The 22870-nt window shown below is 35.9% G+C and overlaps 1 protein-coding gene across 11 annotated transcripts in view; it reads left to right on the top strand.

Moving 5' to 3' along the window:
* Cngl (Cyclic nucleotide-gated ion channel-like) overlaps positions 1–22262 on the top strand; it is a 489773-nt gene extending 467511 nt beyond the window's left edge. For 6 of the 11 annotated variants that reach the window (XM_074092452.1, XM_074092440.1, XM_074092446.1 and 3 more), the window contains 20 exons: positions 2113–2243; positions 4685–4759; positions 12152–12305; positions 12801–12962; positions 13579–13678; positions 13759–13897; positions 14797–14969; positions 15189–15265; positions 15499–15660; positions 15733–15840; positions 15936–17862; positions 17936–18053; positions 18128–18368; positions 18446–18843; positions 18923–19113; positions 19209–19356; positions 19936–20066; positions 20210–20343; positions 20812–21009; positions 21508–22262. In XM_074092452.1, the coding sequence (XP_073948553.1) occupies positions 2113–2243; positions 4685–4759; positions 12152–12305; positions 12801–12962; positions 13579–13678; positions 13759–13897; positions 14797–14969; positions 15189–15265; positions 15499–15660; positions 15733–15840; positions 15936–17862; positions 17936–18053; positions 18128–18368; positions 18446–18843; positions 18923–19113; positions 19209–19356; positions 19936–20066; positions 20210–20343; positions 20812–21009; positions 21508–21654 (4914 nt within the window). In that variant the 3' untranslated portion in view covers positions 21655–22262. The remainder of the gene's footprint in view (positions 1–2112; positions 2244–4684; positions 4760–12151; positions 12306–12800; positions 12963–13578; positions 13679–13758; positions 13898–14796; positions 14970–15188; positions 15266–15498; positions 15661–15732; positions 15841–15935; positions 17863–17935; positions 18054–18127; positions 18369–18445; positions 18844–18922; positions 19114–19208; positions 19357–19935; positions 20067–20209; positions 20344–20811; positions 21010–21507) is intronic. The other 5 variants (XM_074092442.1, XM_074092443.1, XM_074092447.1 and 2 more) reach the window with 5 other exon arrangements.
* Positions 22263–22870: the final 608 nt, after the last annotated feature.

The following is a 22870-nucleotide window of genomic DNA, read 5'->3' as shown; positions in this document are numbered from 1 at the left end:
CTGCTTGGCGTGCTGCAGCAATTTTGAAAAAATATTAGTTTTTCTTTTACAAATATACAATTCTAATAGACTCTCGTTTGTAATTCCTTATTTACCGCCCTTAAGACACAATGTACTATTACCTCCTATAAAAATCCGTCAAGCCGTTTCGGAGGATTTTGATAACGAACGCTGTGAGAATTTTATGTATTATATCGAATGAAAAAACCAAAAAACAAATCCCAAGCATTCAAATAACAGTGGTTTAAACGACCAACTGTCTTTAACGATCAAATATTGCTGTCCCTTGGATGTAGTTATAAATGAAGGGACCACCCACGGAAAGAACATGTCTAGTCCCCTTAGCAACTTTTTGAGTAATCGCGGTTTCAAAGTCAGTCATCACGGACAATTTTATTTAAGGTAGAGTCATTCACGATGACGCGTGTCGTGGTTCTTATTACAATGTCATTAATATCTTATTTTGACCAAATCACGCGTCTTCGTAGATGGCACTAGGTATACTATGGTTAACATTTCTTTGAAAGTAAAGAATATATATTTTGTATTGTTTTCAGATTATTTAATTCAATGGTAAGTCATAGTACTTTGTCAAGCTCTACATTATGAGATTAAAATCTTAATTTAAATAAAAGGTGACATGTTCTTTTCGTGGACCCTTCAAATGGTTTTGACTGTAATACGCGTCGGTATATCACTAACCATTCAAACCGTAGGAAAAACAAAATGATTTGAGTCTTTAACTAATTAAGGTAAATTAAAAGTGACTTAGAAAATTACCTTAAACAGCGCTTAAATTATACCATTCTCGTCTCAATCTGTCTTCTGTCTTATACAATAAATGTAAAATGCAACGTAAATAGCTATGTATGCAGAGTTTGCAGAGATACAATTTTTCAGATTAAACTTTGTCATGAATACGTTGAGCTGTTAATGACGACTTCAATGCATTTTAAATTAAATTCAGTGTTAAAGTAATTAGTTGATTTATATTCGTAGTTAACGCTGTATTCAATTAGCCTGGGGTAATCACTCGCTTTGACGACGAAGAAACTAAGTTGGTTTTAAACGACCGTAGCATGTCTTTATTGTTTACTAGCTTTTGCCCGCGGCTTCGCCCGCGTCAAATTCGGTTATCGTGCGCTATTCCCTCTGGAACTGTGCAATTTTTCGGGATAAAATGTAGCCTATTAGAGATATATGTCACCCTCTGGCCCATAAACTATCTCTATACCAAAAATCACGACCATCCGTCGGTCCGTTTCGACGTGAAGGACGGACAAACATACAAACACACACTTTCACATTTATAATATTATATAGTAAGTATATAGTATAATATAGTATGGATGGTACCCTTAACTCCATCATAAAGGGAACTACTGCAGTAAGAATAGTACTCATAATGCCAATTTTTTTAAAAATAATGTAATTATCAAAACAAAAAACATAAATGGTATTAATGCAAAATTCAGTACCTACACACTGATATCTTGGAAGACCTGTTATGCTTGTTCAGTCCGCTGATTTAATAATGTTTGATCATTACCACTATGCACCAGCGACTTAATTTGAGAGCTTTAACTTATAGTACTTTCTGAAAAAAAAACAGCGACTAAAAGTGTGTGCAAGACATTAAACATAATTGAAATCCTTCGTCGTCTTTTCATTTTCTTATGCAGTTTCTACCTCCGTACTGAATAAATAAATAAATATCACGGGACAATTCACACCAATTGACCTAGTCCCAAAGTAAGCTTAGCAAAGCTTGTGTTATAGGTACTAAGCAACGGATAAATATAATTATATCGATAAATACATACTTAAATAAATATTAAACACCCAAGACCCGAGAACAAACATTCGTATTTTTCATACAAATATCTGCCCCGACACGGGAATCGAACCCGGGACCTCAAGCTTCGTAGTCAGGTTCTCTGACCACTAGGCCATCTGGTCGTCTTGAATTATTTTCATGTTGAAAAATATCTCTAATACCTACCTAGCTTTTAAGTGCCTCCTGCTCTATTAAACCTGTAATTGTGTTAGTTTCAGACAGAACATGGTCTTAGCAAAAAATAACGATGTAAGTATCGATGCTTTTTTTTCCAGGGAGATTGGGTATATCCCCACCGTCCTGGGGATTACGCTACTTTGACGCGGAAGTATCTCGGCTCTCTTTACTGGTCCACGTTGACTCTGACCACTATTGGAGACCTGCCTACGCCAGAAACCAATGCTGAGTAAGTACTTGATCGTATATAATTTACGGAAACCTCCCGAGACTCCCCATACGAGTACAACAAAAATTGACATCGAAATTTAAAACTTAATGTCTCATAGATACAATAGAATTTATTTTTTTGGAAATTTGAATGATACAGAGGGAATTACACTTTATTTATTTTTCAAAAGATATAAGTTCTATTGCTAACAATAATGTACAAGTATTATCACTTTGATCCTCAGGAGGCTAAGTTGAATTTCGTCGGTGATACTGAAAATTAGCTTATCTACCACATGAAGTTATGTAAATACAGCGTATCTCTACTGCGTGTAGTTTACAGGGGATTGTTTTAACTTAATTTTTGTTTTATTTCAACCAATTTTAAATAAAAAATTGTAATTTGTTAAATTCGGTCAAATACGCCAAATGCCCTACGTTGTTGAGAAGTAGGTACTAGAAATATGATCTTAAATACTTGTAAAATTAATTAAAGCAACTAGATCATTGTTTTAGTATCGGGAAACTCCTAGTGAAGTAATTCACGTTGACTTAGTTTGTGCCAGCGCAGAATTCCTGAACAATTAAGTTATATGTTCTGCAATTTTATTTATCTTCTCCAAAGAATTCGTTAACAAGCCGAAATTAATTTAGAAATGGCGTCGCTGGAATTCAGAATTAAAACGCAGCTTAGAACAAGGGTGATTATGCAATACTTCACAATTTTAATTGGATTTCTTTAACGATTAATGCCATTGGGGGTTCGTTAAAACTCTCAAGTTTACGAATAACAAATCAATTATACTTATAAAAGTATCACCGAGGATTTTCGCAGTTCTGTTTGACAATTGTACTTATTCCTACATCTATTTATAACCAATCAATACAGTCTGTATTTATTGCGGGGGTAATCATAATTTTCTTAACGGCATTTGTACTGTTCCAATCAGTTCCAATTCCAAAACATGTTTTGGAGTTTACTCAATCATAAAAGTCGGATCACAAGCGTAATCTGTTTTCTGATACGTTGAGTATTTTCAATATTACACAGTTATTGGGGGAAAGCATATTACATTTTCTAAATATGAATTCAGCGATCTGAGTTCAATGGCAGATCATTTTAATTTTTGTGTTTTGCTTAAGTGTAAATATTCAATAAATGTTTTAGTTAGTTGTAATTTAGTTTTACATTCAAATGAGGTTTTTATTCTATCCTATGATATTTAAATTATATTGGTTAGACTCTTCGTGTTCCGACATTAAAAATTTAAAATTTCAAAGGCAAAAGTAATTCATTCTTACTTTTTTAATATTTTGGTTTACGAACAACAACTGAGTTTATAACAATTTACGTAATATGTTTTGGATATGTTTGGACATTATTATGTAAGTAACTGGATTACATACAGCCTGCAATTAATCAATATAACTGTTGGTTTAACTTTGAATCAAATTACACTTGGCTAACAAAAGTTTATTGCGATCAAAGAAGTTCAAATGTGACTAAAATTGACTAAATTATGATTTGGTTTATTATTTGACAAATAAATAAGTTTGAAACGTATTATTTTATGAAATTTGATGCCATTCCGTGGAAATGTATAAAATATTACGTAATATATTGCCCCTTGAAAGAGTTGATATTAATGCAGAGCAGGTTGCAGTTCCTTACCGTTTCAGTAATTTCTTCTTGTACGTTTTTCTATTTCCACAAGTCAAAAACTGCAATGGTTTTTTAACAGTTAAGATAAAACGTTTTTTTTTTGGTTAGTGAATTTTCTCAATTGGAGGTACTGCAACGCGTTCAAAATGCTAAAAAGTTACTAATATTTTAATAAATTAACCAAAGACTTGATTACGAATCATAGAAAAGCGAAGGTTCTGCAAAATATCTAATTTTGTAGCTATTTGGGAAGTTAATTATTGGTAGTAAGTGGCGATGCGTTCGTAAGCAATATTACATACGTTCAACGAAGCACTGCTAAAACGTAATGGACCAGATAAACCTTAATTGTTGATACTGACCTATGCGTAAACATCTCAACAATTTTCCTGTGCCTAACTTTCGAGTAAGCGCGATATAACATATAACAGTGAATTTGAATCAATTTTCGATTCACGCAACAACGTTAATTATATTTTTCTTTGTTATACTGTCTACATATTATGTAGTAAGTATATCAAAGAAAATTTTTACATCACAATTCGCGAGTTGTGAATGGATTCAGGCAAAACTATTATGTAACACAGAAACACAGATATAACAAGAAGATAACACAGAAGCAGCCTTCCTTTTTCTGTGATCACCATTAGCTAGGGTACACGCTGAGTGAGTCACCTCTCGTGGTTGTCTCATTGAATCTAGTCTAGAACAATAAAGATAGGCAGGTATGTTCTGCCCTGCGAGCCCCTAGCTCAGTCTGTACTCAACTATCAACACAAGGTATAATTATGTGCTAGCACGCATGGAGGCCCCAAATTTCTGCCACGTCGCGGACTCAAATCGCGGCTGTTGCAGTTCAAATCCAACCGAGGGTATGTTTTCTGAATAACCGCACGCGATTGGTCAGATCATGTTTTGAAATGCATTTTAAATCCACAAAAATTGGTTTATAAACCAAAACACCTGTTGCCTGTACTTTTGAAAATAAATGAGAACTATCAAAAGATGAATGATTTTCACAAACTTTTTATTTATCTTTTCCTGTTAGTATCTTAGAAGTCCAGTTTAAACAGATTTTAGTGGACGGATTTACATGAAATTTACTACACATTTTTGGTCACACCACAAGTATATAGCTCGTATTTTTTTTATTTATAGCTAAAACCTTACGAGTATTTCATAGAAGCATTAAATTTTATTCCTACATTCATTCTTCATTTCTATTTTCTTTTTCTATTCGTTTTGGCATCCTTGTAAAAAGAAGGTATACGAGTATGTACATGATTATATGAAACATCTACTTACCGAAGTTAATTGCAGTAGATAATTTACAATTATAATTTATTTACAACATCGTTTAAAATTCTTCATCAGCCATTTGGAGTACTTATAATATTGTTTTAAACCATATCTTAATTAACTGACGCCATTGTTCCTTCAAGAAACCCTTTACTTCACTTAATTTATGATTACCTTTACGAAGCGAATATCAATGGATAAATAATAATTAACGAAGCTTGGCGCCTCGGGGAAGGTTTAAGATATTCCTTAAATTTAATCGTTTCCTTGTAACTCTATCAGGGTAACATTAATGAAGCGATTTATTCGGCCGTAGTGATTTCTAAAAGCTCTTAACTTAAGTATCGGAATCTGAGCAGTTTATTTTGGGTTTAACCCTTGCTAATTATATTACGGAAAACTAAAGTACTAAATAAATACAAAAAATTGCTTAATTATTAGCCCACACCATTGTATCCCCAAGTGAACTCCCAATCTGCACTGGGCCCGCGTGTGAACTATGGCCTAAGCCCTCTCATTATAAGAGGAGGCCTGTCTCCAGCAGTGAGACGTATATAAACTGGCTAGATGGATTAATGACCATTGTATCGTTGCACGTTGTTAAGGTACTCTCAGCAATTCTTTGACTACTTTTCCTATTTCTCGACACAATCTTATCTTTATTGTTTTCCTTCTGGTGAAAGCTAAATTATCTCTTCCACAAAATATAACAAAAAATATTATGCCACCCCAGAACAAACTGTACCGGAAATTTCCTCTTCAAATCTTGACACAACTTTTTCTAATCTTGCAAGAAAACTTCGCGTTCTGCTGCCGGTTAGTTGACAATAAATCTTAAAGGGATATAGGATGAGGCACATTTTTAGACCATAAATAACATCGTAGGTCAAAGGCCTTGCGTAGCCGTCCAGTCTCAGTAATATATAGCTCCATGGTAAATTTGTAAAATATAAGATTGGTTTTTTGGAATCATTTTGTATTTTTTATTTCAATTCCAAATTTTTTTGTTACTTTTACGGTTATCCGTAAAACCTATATCGAAAATCTATATAGTCTTATTATATGGTCTTATTTTTCTGGTTTTTCTGTGCATCTATATTTCAGTTTGTGTTTTCGATGTTGTAAAATATAGCTGTACAATGGAAATTTCATATTTTTTGATAAGGGTCAGGGCAGCATACCGTTTGAGAAAAATGTATCTCAAATATGCTACAAGACATTTCGCTTTGTCACGGCACTCTATAACGTAGTCAGCTTAGCAAAACTGACGAAAGTTTAATATTACAAAATCTTCATAATGAACAAAATAATAATAGCTGTTTATTAACTCTAGTTATATTTACTAAGGAAAACTTGTTACCAGATAATAAGGAAAACCGGAAAGTGAAGTAAATTTTCTTGACGCGAAATTGTCAGGGGAACGGTTACGCGAGCCATAAAATGGTCCTTCTACGCCGCGGAAGTGATAGCTCAGCAAGAATATACTAAAGCATTTTATTTCTATAAAAACTAGGGTGTTTGTAGCGGTCTGACATTGTTGGTTCGTACGAATCCGTCCATTTTATATTTCACTTTACTTACATAGGTGTAAGTATAAAGAAATAAGTAAAAATAATAAAATTAGCCCTATTTTTTACATTTTTCCTTGCTAATAATACAACCATATACGTCTTTGCAAATTTAGTTTTTACTTTGAGAATAGTAATTGCAATGATTTCAGCAGAAATTCGCCATCTACTTAAAATTAATGTATGTGTGATGATGATCCGACCGATTTCGGCCATGGCGACCACCTCGACTCCTAGTTAGTTATTTGGCGCTCATGCGCTCTAAGATGGCTTACATAGCCTATCTTAGCTGTGAACGTACGTCCGCATTGTCGGCACGTAATCACACCGTCCACGTAGTTATAATAAATGGCAGCAGGTGGCCGAGACTTACGCTCGTCGCGTTTAGTATCGAGGTCAGCTTTACGCTGCTCCTCAAACTCGCGAACTTGCCTCTGCACTGTCCTGCGCCACTCAAGCCGCTGTGCTGCCAAATCTTCCCATCGCGATGGTTCGATGCGACACCTTTTCATATGTCGCATTAATGTATACTTGTCTGTTGCCCGCGACTTCAGCTGCGTAGAATGCGTTTATCACTATCCTGCGGGAAGTATGCAATTTTCCGGGATAAAAACTATCCTACGTTCCCCGGGGCTCAAATTGTATACCGAATCAGGCGCGGATCCTGCCCTCAAAAAAGGCTGTGGTAACAGCCACCCGGAAATCGGTCAAGTGCGAGTTGAAGTATGCACTCGCCCATGAACAATCATGACTCGTGGACGACTTTTAATTTGATTATTTCCTTTTTCCGTGCATCAAGACATTGGCCTATTGATCTCGATTGACTGTGAAAGGGTGTCTTCACAATTCTATTAGGGTTGTGGGCATACCTATCGTATCCGCAACGGTGGATCCTCCCTTGTACCGAATTTCATCTCAATCGATTCAGCGGTTTAGACGCATGAGGTAACAGACGTAAAGACTTTCGCATTCATTATATTAGTGGGATTTAATAATATAATTAAACACAGTTTTGCCAAATTGAGCATTTAGCAAATTAACAGGTGGTCGTCGACGTTACACTGCCTATCTAGCGGCTAAGAAACAAAAACGTCTTTGACTGGTTATTTCATTATCATTAAGCGCATAAGCGTTAAGTTTCACGTTTTAAGTCAGTTCACTTTTATGGCATTTGCTTTAGACACATTATAAATACAAGTTTCCAATCCACCGTGGACCCGCGTGGAAATTACGGCCCAGGTCCTCTCATTCTGAGAAGAGACCTGTGCCCAGCCGTGGGACGTAACTGGGATTACTTTAGGTACATTGTTTAAACTGATCTTAAATAACCTCCTGGGGCCCGACATAAAATTTCTGTTTTCACAATTTAAACCCAAAATCAGTCAAGTAAAGTTATATTTTTTTTATGTCCTCAAGTGAGGACCGGGGGATCCAGGAGGATAAATACAAACATCCCGGCTTTTTATTACTCGAATCGATAAATACCTAAAGTAACCAGTGGCCGCTGCAGTGTCCAGATTGCTTTAAAATACCAGTTTTTCTCGCAGTTATTGGTTTTTCCTTCATAAAGGAGGTAATTTTGAGCGCTCACTTTTTTCGCGTTACCGCTGGGAATACCAACTCGTAGGTTCTAATATATTTACGTGCGACGGAATGTGGCGTCTATTATATTTCAAAGCATGGTTCACGTGACGTAAAGCAACGGCAAAAGCTCAAAGGTTTTCAATATAGTATTTAGGAAAAACTTTCTGAGCCTAGCTTACACGTAAAATTGACAGACGAGTTTCACATTGTACCTAAGTAGTCCGTACGAAACGAAAAATCCACAAAGGACTAATGTCGTCAACGTAGACATATTTTGCAAGAATCATGTCTGCGTAAGAAAGACAGTCAACTATTTAAACATCAATACATTATTTCCCAAATCATCAAACAAAGTCGCAGCTGCATATTTTGAAAATAAAGCCTAAATTACTTCGTCAAAGCTGTTCCGTTCTGTTGTTGCTGTAGCTGGAAGTGGACTATTATATGTATATCTACGAATGTTTTGCTCGTAATTTATGGGTAACCAATAACAATGTCCATCATTATCGTGGAACCGGATATACTTACTTCTTGCCTGGGTTTAACACGGTAACGTTATACTTTAATGACGCTCTCCAATATCTGGACCGCGTTCATAAAAGCGTAGCCTGTGGAAATTTTATTAAACCCTTAATGCTCGTAAGTGACGACGCTGGCACGGTAAATTTTAGCTCAGCCTGTTACAGAAGACAGATGTTAGTTCTTGGAAGTTTCTTCGGACACATTTTGAACGGAATTGGAGTTATCAGTCACTTAAATTGGGGCAACATTGTTGTCAAATACTAACTCGACCTGGTAAGACGTATAATGGGGCAAGCACTTAAGATCTTATTGTTTTTAAAATTGTTACAGAATTTGGTAGCCTGCTGTAAAACATACATATTCATATTTAAAACGCGAGAGATAATGTTTTGGACCAAATTTAAAAATATTTGACATCGTTAGTAGAAAAACAGTCTATAGATATCAACTGAACTGAAGACCGAATCACAAGTTCACCGGCACCCATTGAGGATTAAGCAGGCACTTCGAATGTCAATAAATTTGTTTGCTGATATTATTATCCAGCCTTCATTCCGATATCTCTTTGTCAAAAGCTCTAAGCGAATTTAGGCTATAAATTCTGAAAAATAGTAACTCTGAGACGACCTCAGTCATATCTTTCTGTAATTTTTAATAGATAATCCTTTCCTCATTTAATACGCAAATTTCATTGATGTATTTATACTTTATACACGTGTACCAAAAGTTAATGAAGGTTTTAACTGAAAAGGGATTCGGGTAAATTGGAATCCCTAAAGATACTTATATTATTTAATATAAAATTATATTGTATTAAAAACGAAAACTGCCACGAAAAATTAACGCTTGAGCAGCATTCGAAGAATATGTTTTATAAATTTACGCTAAACAGATAAAATTTAATGATTATACATGTACAAAATATGTATTATATGCATATTAGATACCTATTTCTTCAGCGTTATCAACTATACCTATATAAAATATAATGTGACTAACTGACTGATAGGCAATGCCGCCTAATCCACTGGACTAAACTAGGGATTCGTAATTTGACAGTCATATGCTCTAAGGATCAGGAAGGTACACTTATGTACTTGCAGCAATGTTCGTTTCGTTCGCCATTTTTATAGCTACAAATTCCGAAGTGTTTCCAATTTCAAAGAATATTTCACGGTTTCATTTTGTTTACCTAGTAAATGACAATAAAAGTCATCCGTCAGCGGCTCCCATCTTGAACCGTCAAGATTTTTAATTACCGGATTCCACTGAGGGGTAATGGGTAAGAGCTGACAAGCCGCGTTCCCCCATTCTCAGCTCGATTAAATTAATTTATTTCGCAACCTCAATGCCTTCTGTATCTCAAATAACATCGTCTTTATAACGATGCTGTTTTGTTTTTAAATTGTGCAATTTCAAGGTAGTCGTTCCATTTAAATCAAATATGCCTTCAGTGCAAACGATGTTTCCTTTCCTTTGACTGGGTTTGTTCTTTGTTTTAGGATTTAATTCTAAACATTGTACGCGGCTCGATTCAATAGAATTAAGAATATAATAACTTGCCTACTTGCCTAGTTCTTTAAGCATTAATGTAAAATTTCTAGTTCATTATAAAGATAAGCTTTAGGTACCATTTTCATCTGGTTCTACTGCTATCTTACGTTCAAAAATGTTACCTCCATATTAATAAAAAGTTACAACCATTGTTAAATTTAGTTTTGCTCGTGTCTCCTAAAATTCTAAAGAGACAAAATAAGACAAACGATATATTTTTGATTAAGTAACCTCTTATTAATGTTTGTTAGGCGCCTGTTAACTTTTCTTTTGTACTGTTACTTTAAACAAATCAGGTTTGTAATTTTTATAAGTAACTGGTTAAAAAAGTGTATAAAATATTACCGTCCCACGAGAACTAACATTACCTACCTCTAAGACACAAGGACATGATCTGACCAACCGTATCACGTATCGCACTTAAAGTAGGCATTGTGTACGTTTAATATTATGTATAATATTTCACATAGTGGCTGATACTTTCACGCATGATTCTAATGCTTACACGATAAAACTGTTACTACAAAGTACGTACTTATTTATTTCGAAATTCGGAGTTTAAGAGAAACAGATTTGGAAGTCTATAATCAAAGAAAATTTTATATTATTAAGCATTATTTCCACAGTATTCCCAATTCCTAGTATTCACGGGTACAAGCATCTTTTGATAAACGTTAGAATCAGACTGATATTTATCACTTATCTGCTGCAATTCTTCCTTGGATATTAGTCACTGTAACTTTTACCAGATTTTCAAGTAGATCTTTAAGTTGATTTTCAGAAAATCACCAGCTTAACAAATTCCAGTGACTATTGGTATGCGGTTGAAATCGTTTTACTTATGTTTCAAAAATATTTTGGAGGGAAACAGCCGATGTGAGGTATTATGCATTTAAAAATGGCGGCGGCAGAAATTTGGAGGCTGTTCGCTTCACAGCGACAAACTTCGGGCAACGACGATAAATGTGACTAGTTCTTTTCATGGAATTGTCTTTTTATTTGTTTCTTTTCCTTTACTCATCGATATCGAAACTGAACGCGAAGTTTTTGAAAGTTTTCGAACAGCCTTCATTGATGGAAACCGCCATTTTGTAATCGTATCGCTTACTATACTTATCTGCTTTTGGGGTGTTTTGTATTATAGCAACTGTTCGAAAACTTTGCACTATTTCTTGATATTTCGTTGGTATCGCAGTTTTGTAGACATTTGATGGTTTTCTTGAGTTACTATACTTCTGTTTTTTTTTTCGTTTAGTTCATTTCAAATTATTGTTTTGTTTATCGTAAGCATCAGGCACATTGATTATGACAATATTGTCATACATCTCATTCCACCGGTAGGTATTTTAAAATTTTGAGTTTCAGCTACTCGATCCTTTCTTCCTATAGTGATACTTAAGTAGGTATGTAGGTAATTACTATACTTAAACTAGTTTGCTAATGTCGTTCGGAACTTGAAACAACAGATCGGTTTTCTTTTTCTTTCTCATTTAAATCTTCATTAAAACGAAGTAAAGCAACTAGTCCCGAGCGATATTAACATTGTAGTTGTACCTACTACAGTACTTAAGTATCTACTTAGTACTCATATAAAATTATTATTATGAAGCATGTATTATGATCGTGGTTCATCATGATGATTAAAAAAACAGTCAGTCCATCGATTAAATATCTGACGCTCCAAATCTATCAATTTCTATTGCGAACACATAATCTTACAGCGATATTCTATTGCAGATACGTCTTCACAATAGTAAGCTACCTGATTGGGGTGTTTATCTTTGCCACCATAGTAGGCCAAGTTGGCAACGTCATCACAAACCGAAACGCCAACAGGCTGGAGTTTGAGAGGCTGCTTGACGGAGCCAAGACTTACATGAGGCATCACAAAGTGAGTGATTATTGGTTAATTCTATAAGATTGTATGGAAGTCGCCACCAATTGACTTAATCCCAAACTAAATACAGCTTATTTTACGAGTAACTAGGAAACGGATGATCATACTTTTATAGATAATCAATATTATACATAGGTACTTAAAATTCATTAAACTTCCAATACTTAAAAACAAACATTAGTATTTTTCCTGTACATAATATTTGTTATCGTAAGATCTCTAAGTTACGAGTATCTACTACATTTCATAATTTACAACAAATACGTACATATTCTAAAATTAGCAAGGTAGTAAAACTTGTTTGTTCACTTGGCTTTAAATTTTGTTCCTTTGTTGAAACTACGAACTTTCCACAGGATACAAGTAATAGAAAAAGTTAAATACACACATCAAAAAAAAATCAAGACACTCATTATCCCTAAACATGTTTGATGAGTGTAATTTAAGAAGAGAAGGCGCTAAATTACTGCAATTTTATAAATTTTCCAGGTACCTGGGGGTATGAAACGTCGGGTACTGCGCTGGTATGATTACTCTTGGTCCAGAGGTCGGATACAAGGAGGTGGCGACATCAACACTGCACTCGGTCTGCTGCCTGACAAGCTGAAGACCGAACTCGCTCTGCATGTCAACCTTAGCGTGCTGAAAAAAGTAAATAAAACCATATGAAACTTATTAAGTAACTCGATTTTTTAGGCAAGTTACAAAATGATGCTCTATCAAATGTTGCGGATTCTACGGTTCAGATGTTATGGTGGAGTGATACGCGTCTCGGCAAACGTAGTGCAGGACGCCCTCCGGCTAGTGGCGTGACGATCTGCGAAAGGCTGCTCATGGAAGCTGGATACGTCGAGCCGAGAACAGGGCGTAATGGCGCTCATAGGCGGAGGTCTATGTCCAGTAGTGAACCGCTATAGGCTGATGATGATGATGACCAGATATTACAAGAATATGACCACTACGCGCCATTATGTTGGCACGTCCTTGATTAAGATAAACGTCCAAGTGATCGACACCTTAATGCCCAATAGATGACACCCTAATGTCAACTCTATTGCAAATAACATAAGATGTAAGATTACAACAATTAAGACAGTGACGAACACTCGTACATTTACCCTACGTTGACTTACATCAATGAAGTACAATTAAATGTATATTCAGTCGTAAACAAGGGTTAATGACGCGTCAACTGAGTGTGTTCGTACGTCATCGGATAATGTTACGGTATCCGTTTCTCTCTTAAGCATTTTTTTTACAATTTCAGGTAACAATTTTCCAAGAGTGCCAACCAGAGTTCCTTCACGACCTCGTATTGAAGATGAAAGCCTATATTTTCACCCCAGGGGACTCCATTTGCAGGAAGGGTAAGCGAATTACGAATAAGCGCCAATTTCATGGAATTTGTTTTTCCCTGGTAACATTACATTTTTACGTTTCATGGCAGGTGAAGTCGCAAGAGAGATGTTTATAATCGCAGATGGTATATTGGAGGTCATATCTGAAACGGGGAGGGTACTTACAACAATGAAGGCTGGAGATTTTTTTGGTGAAATAGGAATACTAAACCTAGACGGGCTTAACAAGTTAGTACAGAATTTTTACTTATTACTTATTTACTGGTTGAATTCTTTGAAGAGTTTTGTAGATACTATACTGAGCGGCAAAAAATCGGGTCTTCAAATGTATGTACCTAGTCATAAGTAATTTTGTATGTAGAGAGGGCCAAATTTTGTGCCACTGAGTATATTAACCCCTGTGAATGTAGCCTGTTTTCCTATAATGGATTTAGTTCGTTTTAATTTTCTACTCTACAGGCTGTAGTTAAAAACAATTCATCGCATTTTCATTAATTTAAGTGACCTCTCTCTTTTCCCTTGTCACACAACTTATGATGATCAAATTATGATGAATTGAAATTGAACAGTTAACAATGTTTTGCACCATAACTACAGTGTTGTGTAGACCTATATGTATAAAATGTCAATCTTATCAATTATTTTTATATTAATCATAATCAGGCAACAGGGTACTGTTTTTGTACTCTTGGGATAATGTTTGATTCAAAATGTTAATAAAATGACATGCATTAATTGAAATACTACTTTATCATCGTCAATATTGTGTAATCATCTTTTTAAGTTTAATAGAGAAATCTTGCTTAATTGTAACACATGGCTAATATTATCTGATACTTATCAAATTCTGGGTTGGGAACAAGTCAGGGGACTGTTTTTTGGCGTGTTTGAAAAATTGTATACGTAAAACCTAGGTAGGTTTATTTTTGGTATAATTCTCTGACATTTATCTCGACACATTATCCAAAAAAAACCAAGTTCAACCATTTTCCAATTAGTGGAGAAATGCCCAAATTCGAACTTATCCGAAAAAATACGATAGAAAAACATTATTCATCAGATATGTACTATTGCTTGTACACATGAAACAGACTTACCGATCAAGAAAATAATTATTAAATTTTTAGGCGTACGGCAGATGTCCGTTCTGTAGGATATTCAGAACTTTTTTCACTATCCCGGGAGGACGTTTTAGCTGCAATGAAAGACTATCCCGAAGCACAAGATATTTTACAAACTTTAGGAAGGAAAAGATTACAAGAAGTAAAAAGCATGTCCAGGCAAAAAGTCAAAGGTAAAGGTAATGTAAAGATGATCAGTAATGCCGCTGCTGAAGATTTACCACTTTGTTTGTTAAGTTACATAATGTGTTACGTAACACATAAATAAACAAAAATCTGGTTAGACAATTATAGTAGCCAATTTATTTACTAGAAAGAATTACATAGCTTTTCATGCTTTCAATAAATTTTGGCTGACTTAATTTGAATTTATATTCAAACTGAAAATATGTTTACAGGAGAAATAAGCCCGGATAAAGGTGGCGATGACAAGACATCAAAAAGAATCGTGCACAAACTTCGTAGTGATGTAAAGGTACTTGTAAAAATACCATGTGATTAGAATACTTAAAAACGAGATAAAAATATATAAGGTAGACGTTCGAGTGCTCGACACGCTAATGCCCAATAGACGACACCCTGCTGTCATCTCTATTGCTAATGACATATAAGATTAAAGATGCCGACTATTGGGACAGTGACGAGTACTCATACGTTTTTGGCTTAGGTTATTTTAAACATTTAATGAAATAACAAATCTATTTTCAGGGAATCCGTAATGCTATTCGTAGCAGGTCCAGAGTGGGCAGACGTTCAGGTGAATCTTTAGAACTTCAAGCTTTGACAGCAGAAAAGTCAGCGGTTGATGGCAAAACACTAAAAAGAATGGCCAGAGTTGAAAGTGATGACTCGCAACATATAAATCAAGATGTAAGTAGCATGTAACTACTAAAATGTACTTTGAAAGAAAGTAACTTCATAAATAATCATTTTACTTTAAAGGATACCGGCGAAACAACGTCGGGCAGTAAAAACGGGGAGAAATGTATATCACCTATAGGAGCCGGTCTACCATTATTGTCTAGATTAAAATTGCTGAAAGAAAAACAGGTCTGATTCTTAAGTTATACCATTAGTGGTATTTTCAAGTATGATTGTGCATTGTAGGAGTAAACAAAATTGTAATTCAAATAATGTTTGTACAGGATCGTGAAGAGAAAGCAGCAAAGCAAAGGAATTCAACGTCGCTAGTTGTATCACCTCAACCCCAACCGACTCCTTCTACTAGCTCTGCTCACAGTGAACCTGAAGTTATCGGTGCTGGGCTACCCCTTCTTCAGAGGCTTTTGCTATTAAAAGCTAAAGAAGAACGAGAAAAGAATCAACTGACGACTTTGAACAACAATCAAGCATCTAGTTCAGATACAATTAGCCCTAGTTCCATCAAAAGTCCTTTAAGCCCTACAATAAAAACTTTGAGCCCAATAAGGAAAGGCTCAGAATCAAGCTCACCGGGTAAACTTCACAGCCCAACAGCAAAAAATTCTAGAAAAAATTCATCAGGATCGAGCGATGGTACATCTCGCCCTAAAGTAAGCTTTAGAGACAAAATTTTACAAGTACAAGGTGATGGAACTGCAGTGTCTCAACCACTTATGAAAGAAGTAAGTGAAAAACCAGCAGCAGTCGTTGAACCTACCCCTAAAACTGAAAGTAACTTGATTTCTATACCACATTCAGTCGTAAGCAAAATTAAATCACCAGCTAAAGCTGTGGGATCCACATTTAGGGACAAATTAAAGATGTTACAGGGCGGAGGTTCTCCAAAAGAATCAGCAGTAGGTTCACCAAAAGATGTAACTATCGAAAAGATTAAAATACCTATACAAGAAAAAACTTCAGTAGAAATTATACCTCTGCAACAAACTGAAAGTAAAGATGAAGCTAAGCTTAAGAAACCATGGTCAAAACTTAAAAAAGCTGCTATTTTAGGAGAATCTAAGAGTCAGAGTGTAACAAGTGAGGATAAGAAAGAAACCGACTGTGCCATGCACGAGGTTAAGGAAGAGTGTGAGACAGAGACAGCTGTAAATACATGTGTGCCTATAGTTACAGCAGAGCTTGTTAGAATAGACAATAATAATGTTGACGTTGGTAGTGATAATGTTAGGCAAGATAAACCTAAGATATGCTTAACTGGCCCTTTGGAACCCGTCCAAGAAAAATCTCTAGATTTATTAACCTATTCTCCAAAGAAAAATACTGTAACAAAACCAAGCGATTCTAAAACATCCGGCTTTAGTGGAGGTATGTTATTGCCTAAAGCTAAGAAATATAGATCGATAGACGATTTATCGCCAGAATACGGAGGATTGCCCTTCGTTAAGAAATTGAAAATTTTAAACGAAAGGCAAAAATTAGCTGAATTAGAAAAAGTAGTTAAGTTTCGCAGTTCCAGTTTAGATAACACAAGCTCCTCAGAGGACTTATTATGTGATACTTTAACTAGGAGTCATTCTGAAGGCAGCACTATGGATAAAAGGAAATACAAACGAAAATCGATCGATTCCATTGGAAGTCACGGCTCAAATGAAACTCTAGAAAGGCGGACACTTAAATCCATACTAAAAAAGCTCTCCGAAGACGTCACTCCTGCTGAAAGTCCAGAAAAAAGTAGTGAATTAAAGAGACTAATTTGTCGAGCACCAACTTTAGAAGGATTTGCTGCAAGGCATTCCAAGTTTTCTAAAAGCGTTACATTTCATAGACATACGTTACCGTCGCCACCTGCAAGTTTTCCGATAGATGCCAAAGGCGACGTATTCCAAATGCCAGAATTACAAAATGTTGCTACACTGGATATATCTCCAGTACAAACTCTTAACATAGAAGGTGTATCTGAGGCTCTTATTCCGAATGACCAAATTGTTACTCCCACTATTGAAACTAGTATTACGACACAAGAAATACCAGCTCCAACTTTAAATGTACGATCTGAACATGATCTTCAGTCAAATTTAGATCCTATGTACGACTTCAAATCATTAAGGCCTGAAGAAATAAAAGTACCTTCAGAGAAACCAAAACTTACGCTCATATCAGCTGTGGCCAACCAGAGGAAATTATTGCGAGGTGAGTTTTAGCCTCAATTTCATTTTACATATCATATCTGTTAAAAATAACGTTTATAACGTAAACAAATAAGATTTGTTTGCAATTTCAGGCTCGCTTGAGGAACAAGAGTATTTTGGTGAGGTGCTACTTGGAATAAAACAAGTAATTCAAGGCCATTTGCACGATGTTCAAGGAAAATTTCAAGACCGGTATGAGTTTGCCAATGACATGATAAACTATTTAGATTAAAATTAAATTTCAATTATTTCATTTTTGGTTTCAGATTTAATAGTTTAGAAAATGAGGTACGAAAAAGGGATGAAATTATAAACCAGCTTCAGAAACGCATTCAAGAACTAGAACGACTAGGTCTGCCAGGCGCAAGCCCGACTGAAGCTCAAGTTGCACATACAGAATTACCTGCAGATAGTGATCCATCTGATGTTGATACAATAAAGACGACACTTTGTAAAAATGGTAGCTCTGGAAGTGAAGACATATCTGGTGCTGAGGAAGGGTTTATGGTAAAAAATAACATAATTAAAAAATATTATAATGTCGAACTTTAGAGTGAATTCATTTTACTTCAATTTATTTGCAGCGAGGAGATTCATTGGACACAGTCTTTGCTACATCACCGCCTACTGTAAGTGCTGAAGACGAGGAAAAAAACGTTCCAGAACCTCCACCGTCACCTAGAAAAGTGATGCCGTCCGATAATATTTCGGAAGAAACGCTGGCAGAAATGACAGAAGGAATAGAGTTAGGAAAATTATCATACTCAGAGCTACAAAGCTTAGCAGAAACAATATCAAGTAGAACTGATAAATCGTGTTCGAATAAAGAGCAATGGACCGTAAGCAAATCAAAAAGGTTAGATTTAAATCTAGATGGTAAAGCTGGAACATATTCAAGAAAGCGAGCAGCAAAATTGAGGCAAAGGAAATCTTGGGAGGACCAGAGTGACCAGGAAAGCATGGAAATGCAGGACTTAAAACGGTATTTATAATCATTTAATTTCTGATCTTTGACAAATTCGTTAGTATGTATTTACTAACCATAGTAATGTATCTTCTAGGCCATTATCTCCTCACGGGACTTCAGAAGACCGTTCTCTACTCAGCCCAGAACAGTCCAGTTTAAGAACCAGCAAGCGTGGCATGCGTCCCTTCCATTTCTTCGGTACCCATCTAGATAACACTAAATCGAAGATAAAGAAGACACTCTCTGTGGACACTGGGATGCACCATACTGGAAGGAAAGAAAAGGGTTGTTATCTAAATCAAACCATAACAGCTTATCTTTACTAAATAATATGTATTTTTTTTTTCGTTTAAATTTACTAAATGAATGTCTTGTTTCAGTGGATTTAGGACGTCAGCGCCATCATCGTAAATTCAGCTTAGGATCGTTTTTTGGGTATCACCGCGGCGCACACGCAAGCCACAAGCCAGCGCATAATTGCAACGATGTCGTTCTGGACATGGGAAGCGATTACAGCTGGAGCGATACGTAAGTTTATGCATTCAGTAGATTCAGATAAGTATAGAAAAATGTTAATCAACTAGAACCCATTAACATTTTACCACACGTGCAAGACACCTTAATCTGTGTAGCAACAACATAGGTATGTGATCCGTAGCCAGCAAATTTTGCGTGTAAGTAGCTGGCGCACGTACGTCAAACTTCATATAAATGTGCAAGCCGTAGGCATGCGTATTTCCGACCTACATAGAATTTAAAAATAATATTTTGCTGAAAGCTGAGTTAGTAATTCTGCATTTAAATATTTTCCAAGAATTACTTGCTTCGTCTGGGAATCGAACCGACTTAAATGTCAGGTCATGTATATGAATATTTGGTATGTGGGGGTTTTTGGGGATGACAAATCGATCTAGCTTGGTCTTATCTCTGGGAAAACGCTTATTATGGAGTTTTGGCCGGAGCAAAACTTGGTCGCCCAGATATTAAATTCTAAGTAGCTATTTTCATCTCTGTTAGCAACTGTTTTCGTGTTTTTACTGGACTGCGACCTGCGACTATACTAATCACACACAATCCACTATATGGTCTAACTGTTACAATTTACAGGACTTCCACCTCATCAAGCAGTGATTCGGAATCTCTGCCAAGAACACCGGTGTTTGAAGAGTTTGTGGAAAGCTGTTCACGGCGTAGGAGGGCTAGCCGTTCCAGTCATGGTAGCATTTCGCCACTAAAAAGTAAGTTATTTCAAAACCATAATAGGTAAGTTCTGATAGCAATTTACATACAAGAATTAAACTGTGTCTATGCAAAAATTCTGTCGTCGAGTAAAATAATATCACTTACGTCGTTAATTTCAATAAGCAATTAAATTTTTCAGCCATGGCAGGCAGTGGAGGCGACTGGGAAGTGATGATGTTGGCGGAAGAACTGGACAAGAGGGAACGGGAGAAAGAACGGGAAGAGAGCGCAAGAAGGCACCACTATTCCAGCACTCTCAGGGAGTTAGAAGAAGTAAGCTATATTAATAATATCATTGGACACTTGACACCAATTGACCTAGTCCCAAACTAAGCAAAGCTTGTACTATGGACACTAGGCAACGGATAAACATACTTATATGGAAAATACATACTTAAATACATATTAAACATCCAACACCCGAGAACAAACATTCATATTATTCATACAAATAGGTATCTGCCCCGGCTGGGATTCGAACCCGGGACCTCAAGCTTCGTAGTCAGGTTCTCTAACCACTTGGCCATCCCGTCGTCTATTGTATATTGACTCTATTGCGTACTAAAGTCTAGTTCTATCAAGTATAATTTTAAAATCAGTGATGAAAATTCTGAAAGATCGCCCAAGATTGCAGTTCTAATTATTTTCAGCAATAACTAAACTAGGTACACTGCAGATTCGTCCGAGGTGCTTTAAAAAATACGCTCCTGTTTTTGTGATTAAACCGCACCCATTTTCTAGGAATCCGACACACCTCAACGTGAGGACAGTCTCGACGAGTACTCCAATATAGACGACTCGAACTCCTCGTCCACCACGCATTTGCTCTCTCAGTCCCTCAGTGACCCCTCGCAGAGGTCTCTGGAGACATCGTTCACTGAACGAAGCAGTAGACCGGTAAGGTCGAGACAGCAGCGGGGCGGGTCAGTCGGAGAGCCGGTAAGAGACGATTTGACATAAAATATTATCGAATCAAACCACACACGAAAATTTCAGTTTACTAGACATACTGTGCCTAATGACAAGCTGTTAGATGTAATAGTACCTTCTGTAAATAAAACCACAGCCAAAAGTTAAATAAATGGTGTAAGTTATTGTGCTCGATATATTAAATAGTAAAATAAATAAATATCGTTCTATAAAGCTCTGTCTATAGGTGATATCATTCAAATAATCATGTTTTTTAATTCACTATCTCACTACCAGTTGTAAGTACAGATTGTAACTACAAGTTCTCGGAATTTTCTGGAAATTATCGCAAGAAATATAAGAAATTTAAATTTAAGAAACGGAAAGTCTCAATCCCCATACAAAATTGTGGGAAGTTTCTGAACTGTTCCGAGAACTTTTCCAACTTTTTGGAAACTTTCCGCAACTTGCACATCTGTATGTAACTGACAATTGTGATTCAATTAAATTATGTTTTTTACTTTCTAGATTCGACCAGATTCTCCTCTTAGACAATCCAGAGGGTTAATTCTGAGAGCAGCAAGTCTGGACCGCGAGACCGCGCCGGTCCCCTCTCAGACTCGTCGCTTCGGCTCACTCAAGAGTGCCAGCACCGACTCACATAAGAGACTCTGATCCGTTTTGCTACACGGACCCGACCGTGGGTCCGATCTTGGTAGCACACAAAAATCGAACGACGAAAACACTAATGGTGCAAGCCACATTTCAAAGGACGCAGCTCAAATTTGTTGTAACGAAATTTCAAACGAACAGGGATGCGAGAATACAGAGAGAGGTATAGTTAGGAACGAACGAGAGAATGAACTAAATGTAAACTCGAATGTTAATGTTATTAACGGTGACCGCACGGTTGCCGGTCAATTATACGTGGTGATTGTTTTGTTCTACGAAGATTTCGACTATTTGTTGTTTTTTATTTTAGAGAATAGTTTAGTGTAAGTTGAGTTGTGAAAGCGCGACTGTCTTTTTCATTTCTATTTTAGTGAGTAATACTATAGTCATATTTTAGGTCTAATTTTACCCATATTATAGTAATGGATACTTTAAATTTTATTGTACCTTCTTAAAAAATTTAGAAGGTACTTTGTGATATCAAAGATAATGTAGTGGTCAAAAGATGTTTCAATATTTACTTACTAAAAAATGGATTCTACTGTTAGCTATAACATAGACCCGGGTAAAGTACCTAGCTATTTTCTATTCGATTAAATGAAATTCAATTCTATTCGACTTTTTGTCCATTTGAATCCGGTGAAAATTTTATTATTACTTGTGTAATTTATAAATGTTATACATTACAGATGTTATGTTAATACAATGTATGTGACGAATACGATAATACCTACCAACGTTATTTTATGACGAGATTTGATATGATGATTGGTTTTTTGAAGTCTTTTTGTATTTTTTTATTTCAACTCTAAATTTGTCACTTTTACGTGTATCCCGTGAAACCATGTCGAAAATACAAACTGAGACATGGATGCACAGAAAAACCAGAAAAAGAGACTAGCACTGGGAATCGAACCCAGGTCCTCAGCAATCCGCGCTGCGTGCTATAACCCCTGCTGGTCTCTTTTTCTGGTTTTTCTGTGCATCCATGTCTCAGTTTGTATTTTCGATGAGATTTGATATGCACAAAAATAATGGTGTACCTACATAATTGTGTAGAAGGTATTTCCAAATTATGATTAAGTTAGAAAGTTATAAAGTTCCTAGTATGAAAGATATTTAATTTTTAGTAATTAATCAATTAAACATTATTTAGGTACAGCTCCAACTTGTACCAAAGTTTAGGTGCCAATAGATATTTTAATAAAATAATACTGTC

Source organism: Choristoneura fumiferana, chromosome 9 (genome assembly GCF_025370935.1).
Source record: "Choristoneura fumiferana chromosome 9, NRCan_CFum_1, whole genome shotgun sequence".
In the NCBI taxonomy this organism is placed as follows: Eukaryota; Metazoa; Arthropoda; class Insecta; order Lepidoptera; family Tortricidae; genus Choristoneura; species Choristoneura fumiferana.
Note: the sequence above shows the minus strand (reverse complement) of the source record. Positions and strands in the feature narration are given on the sequence as shown.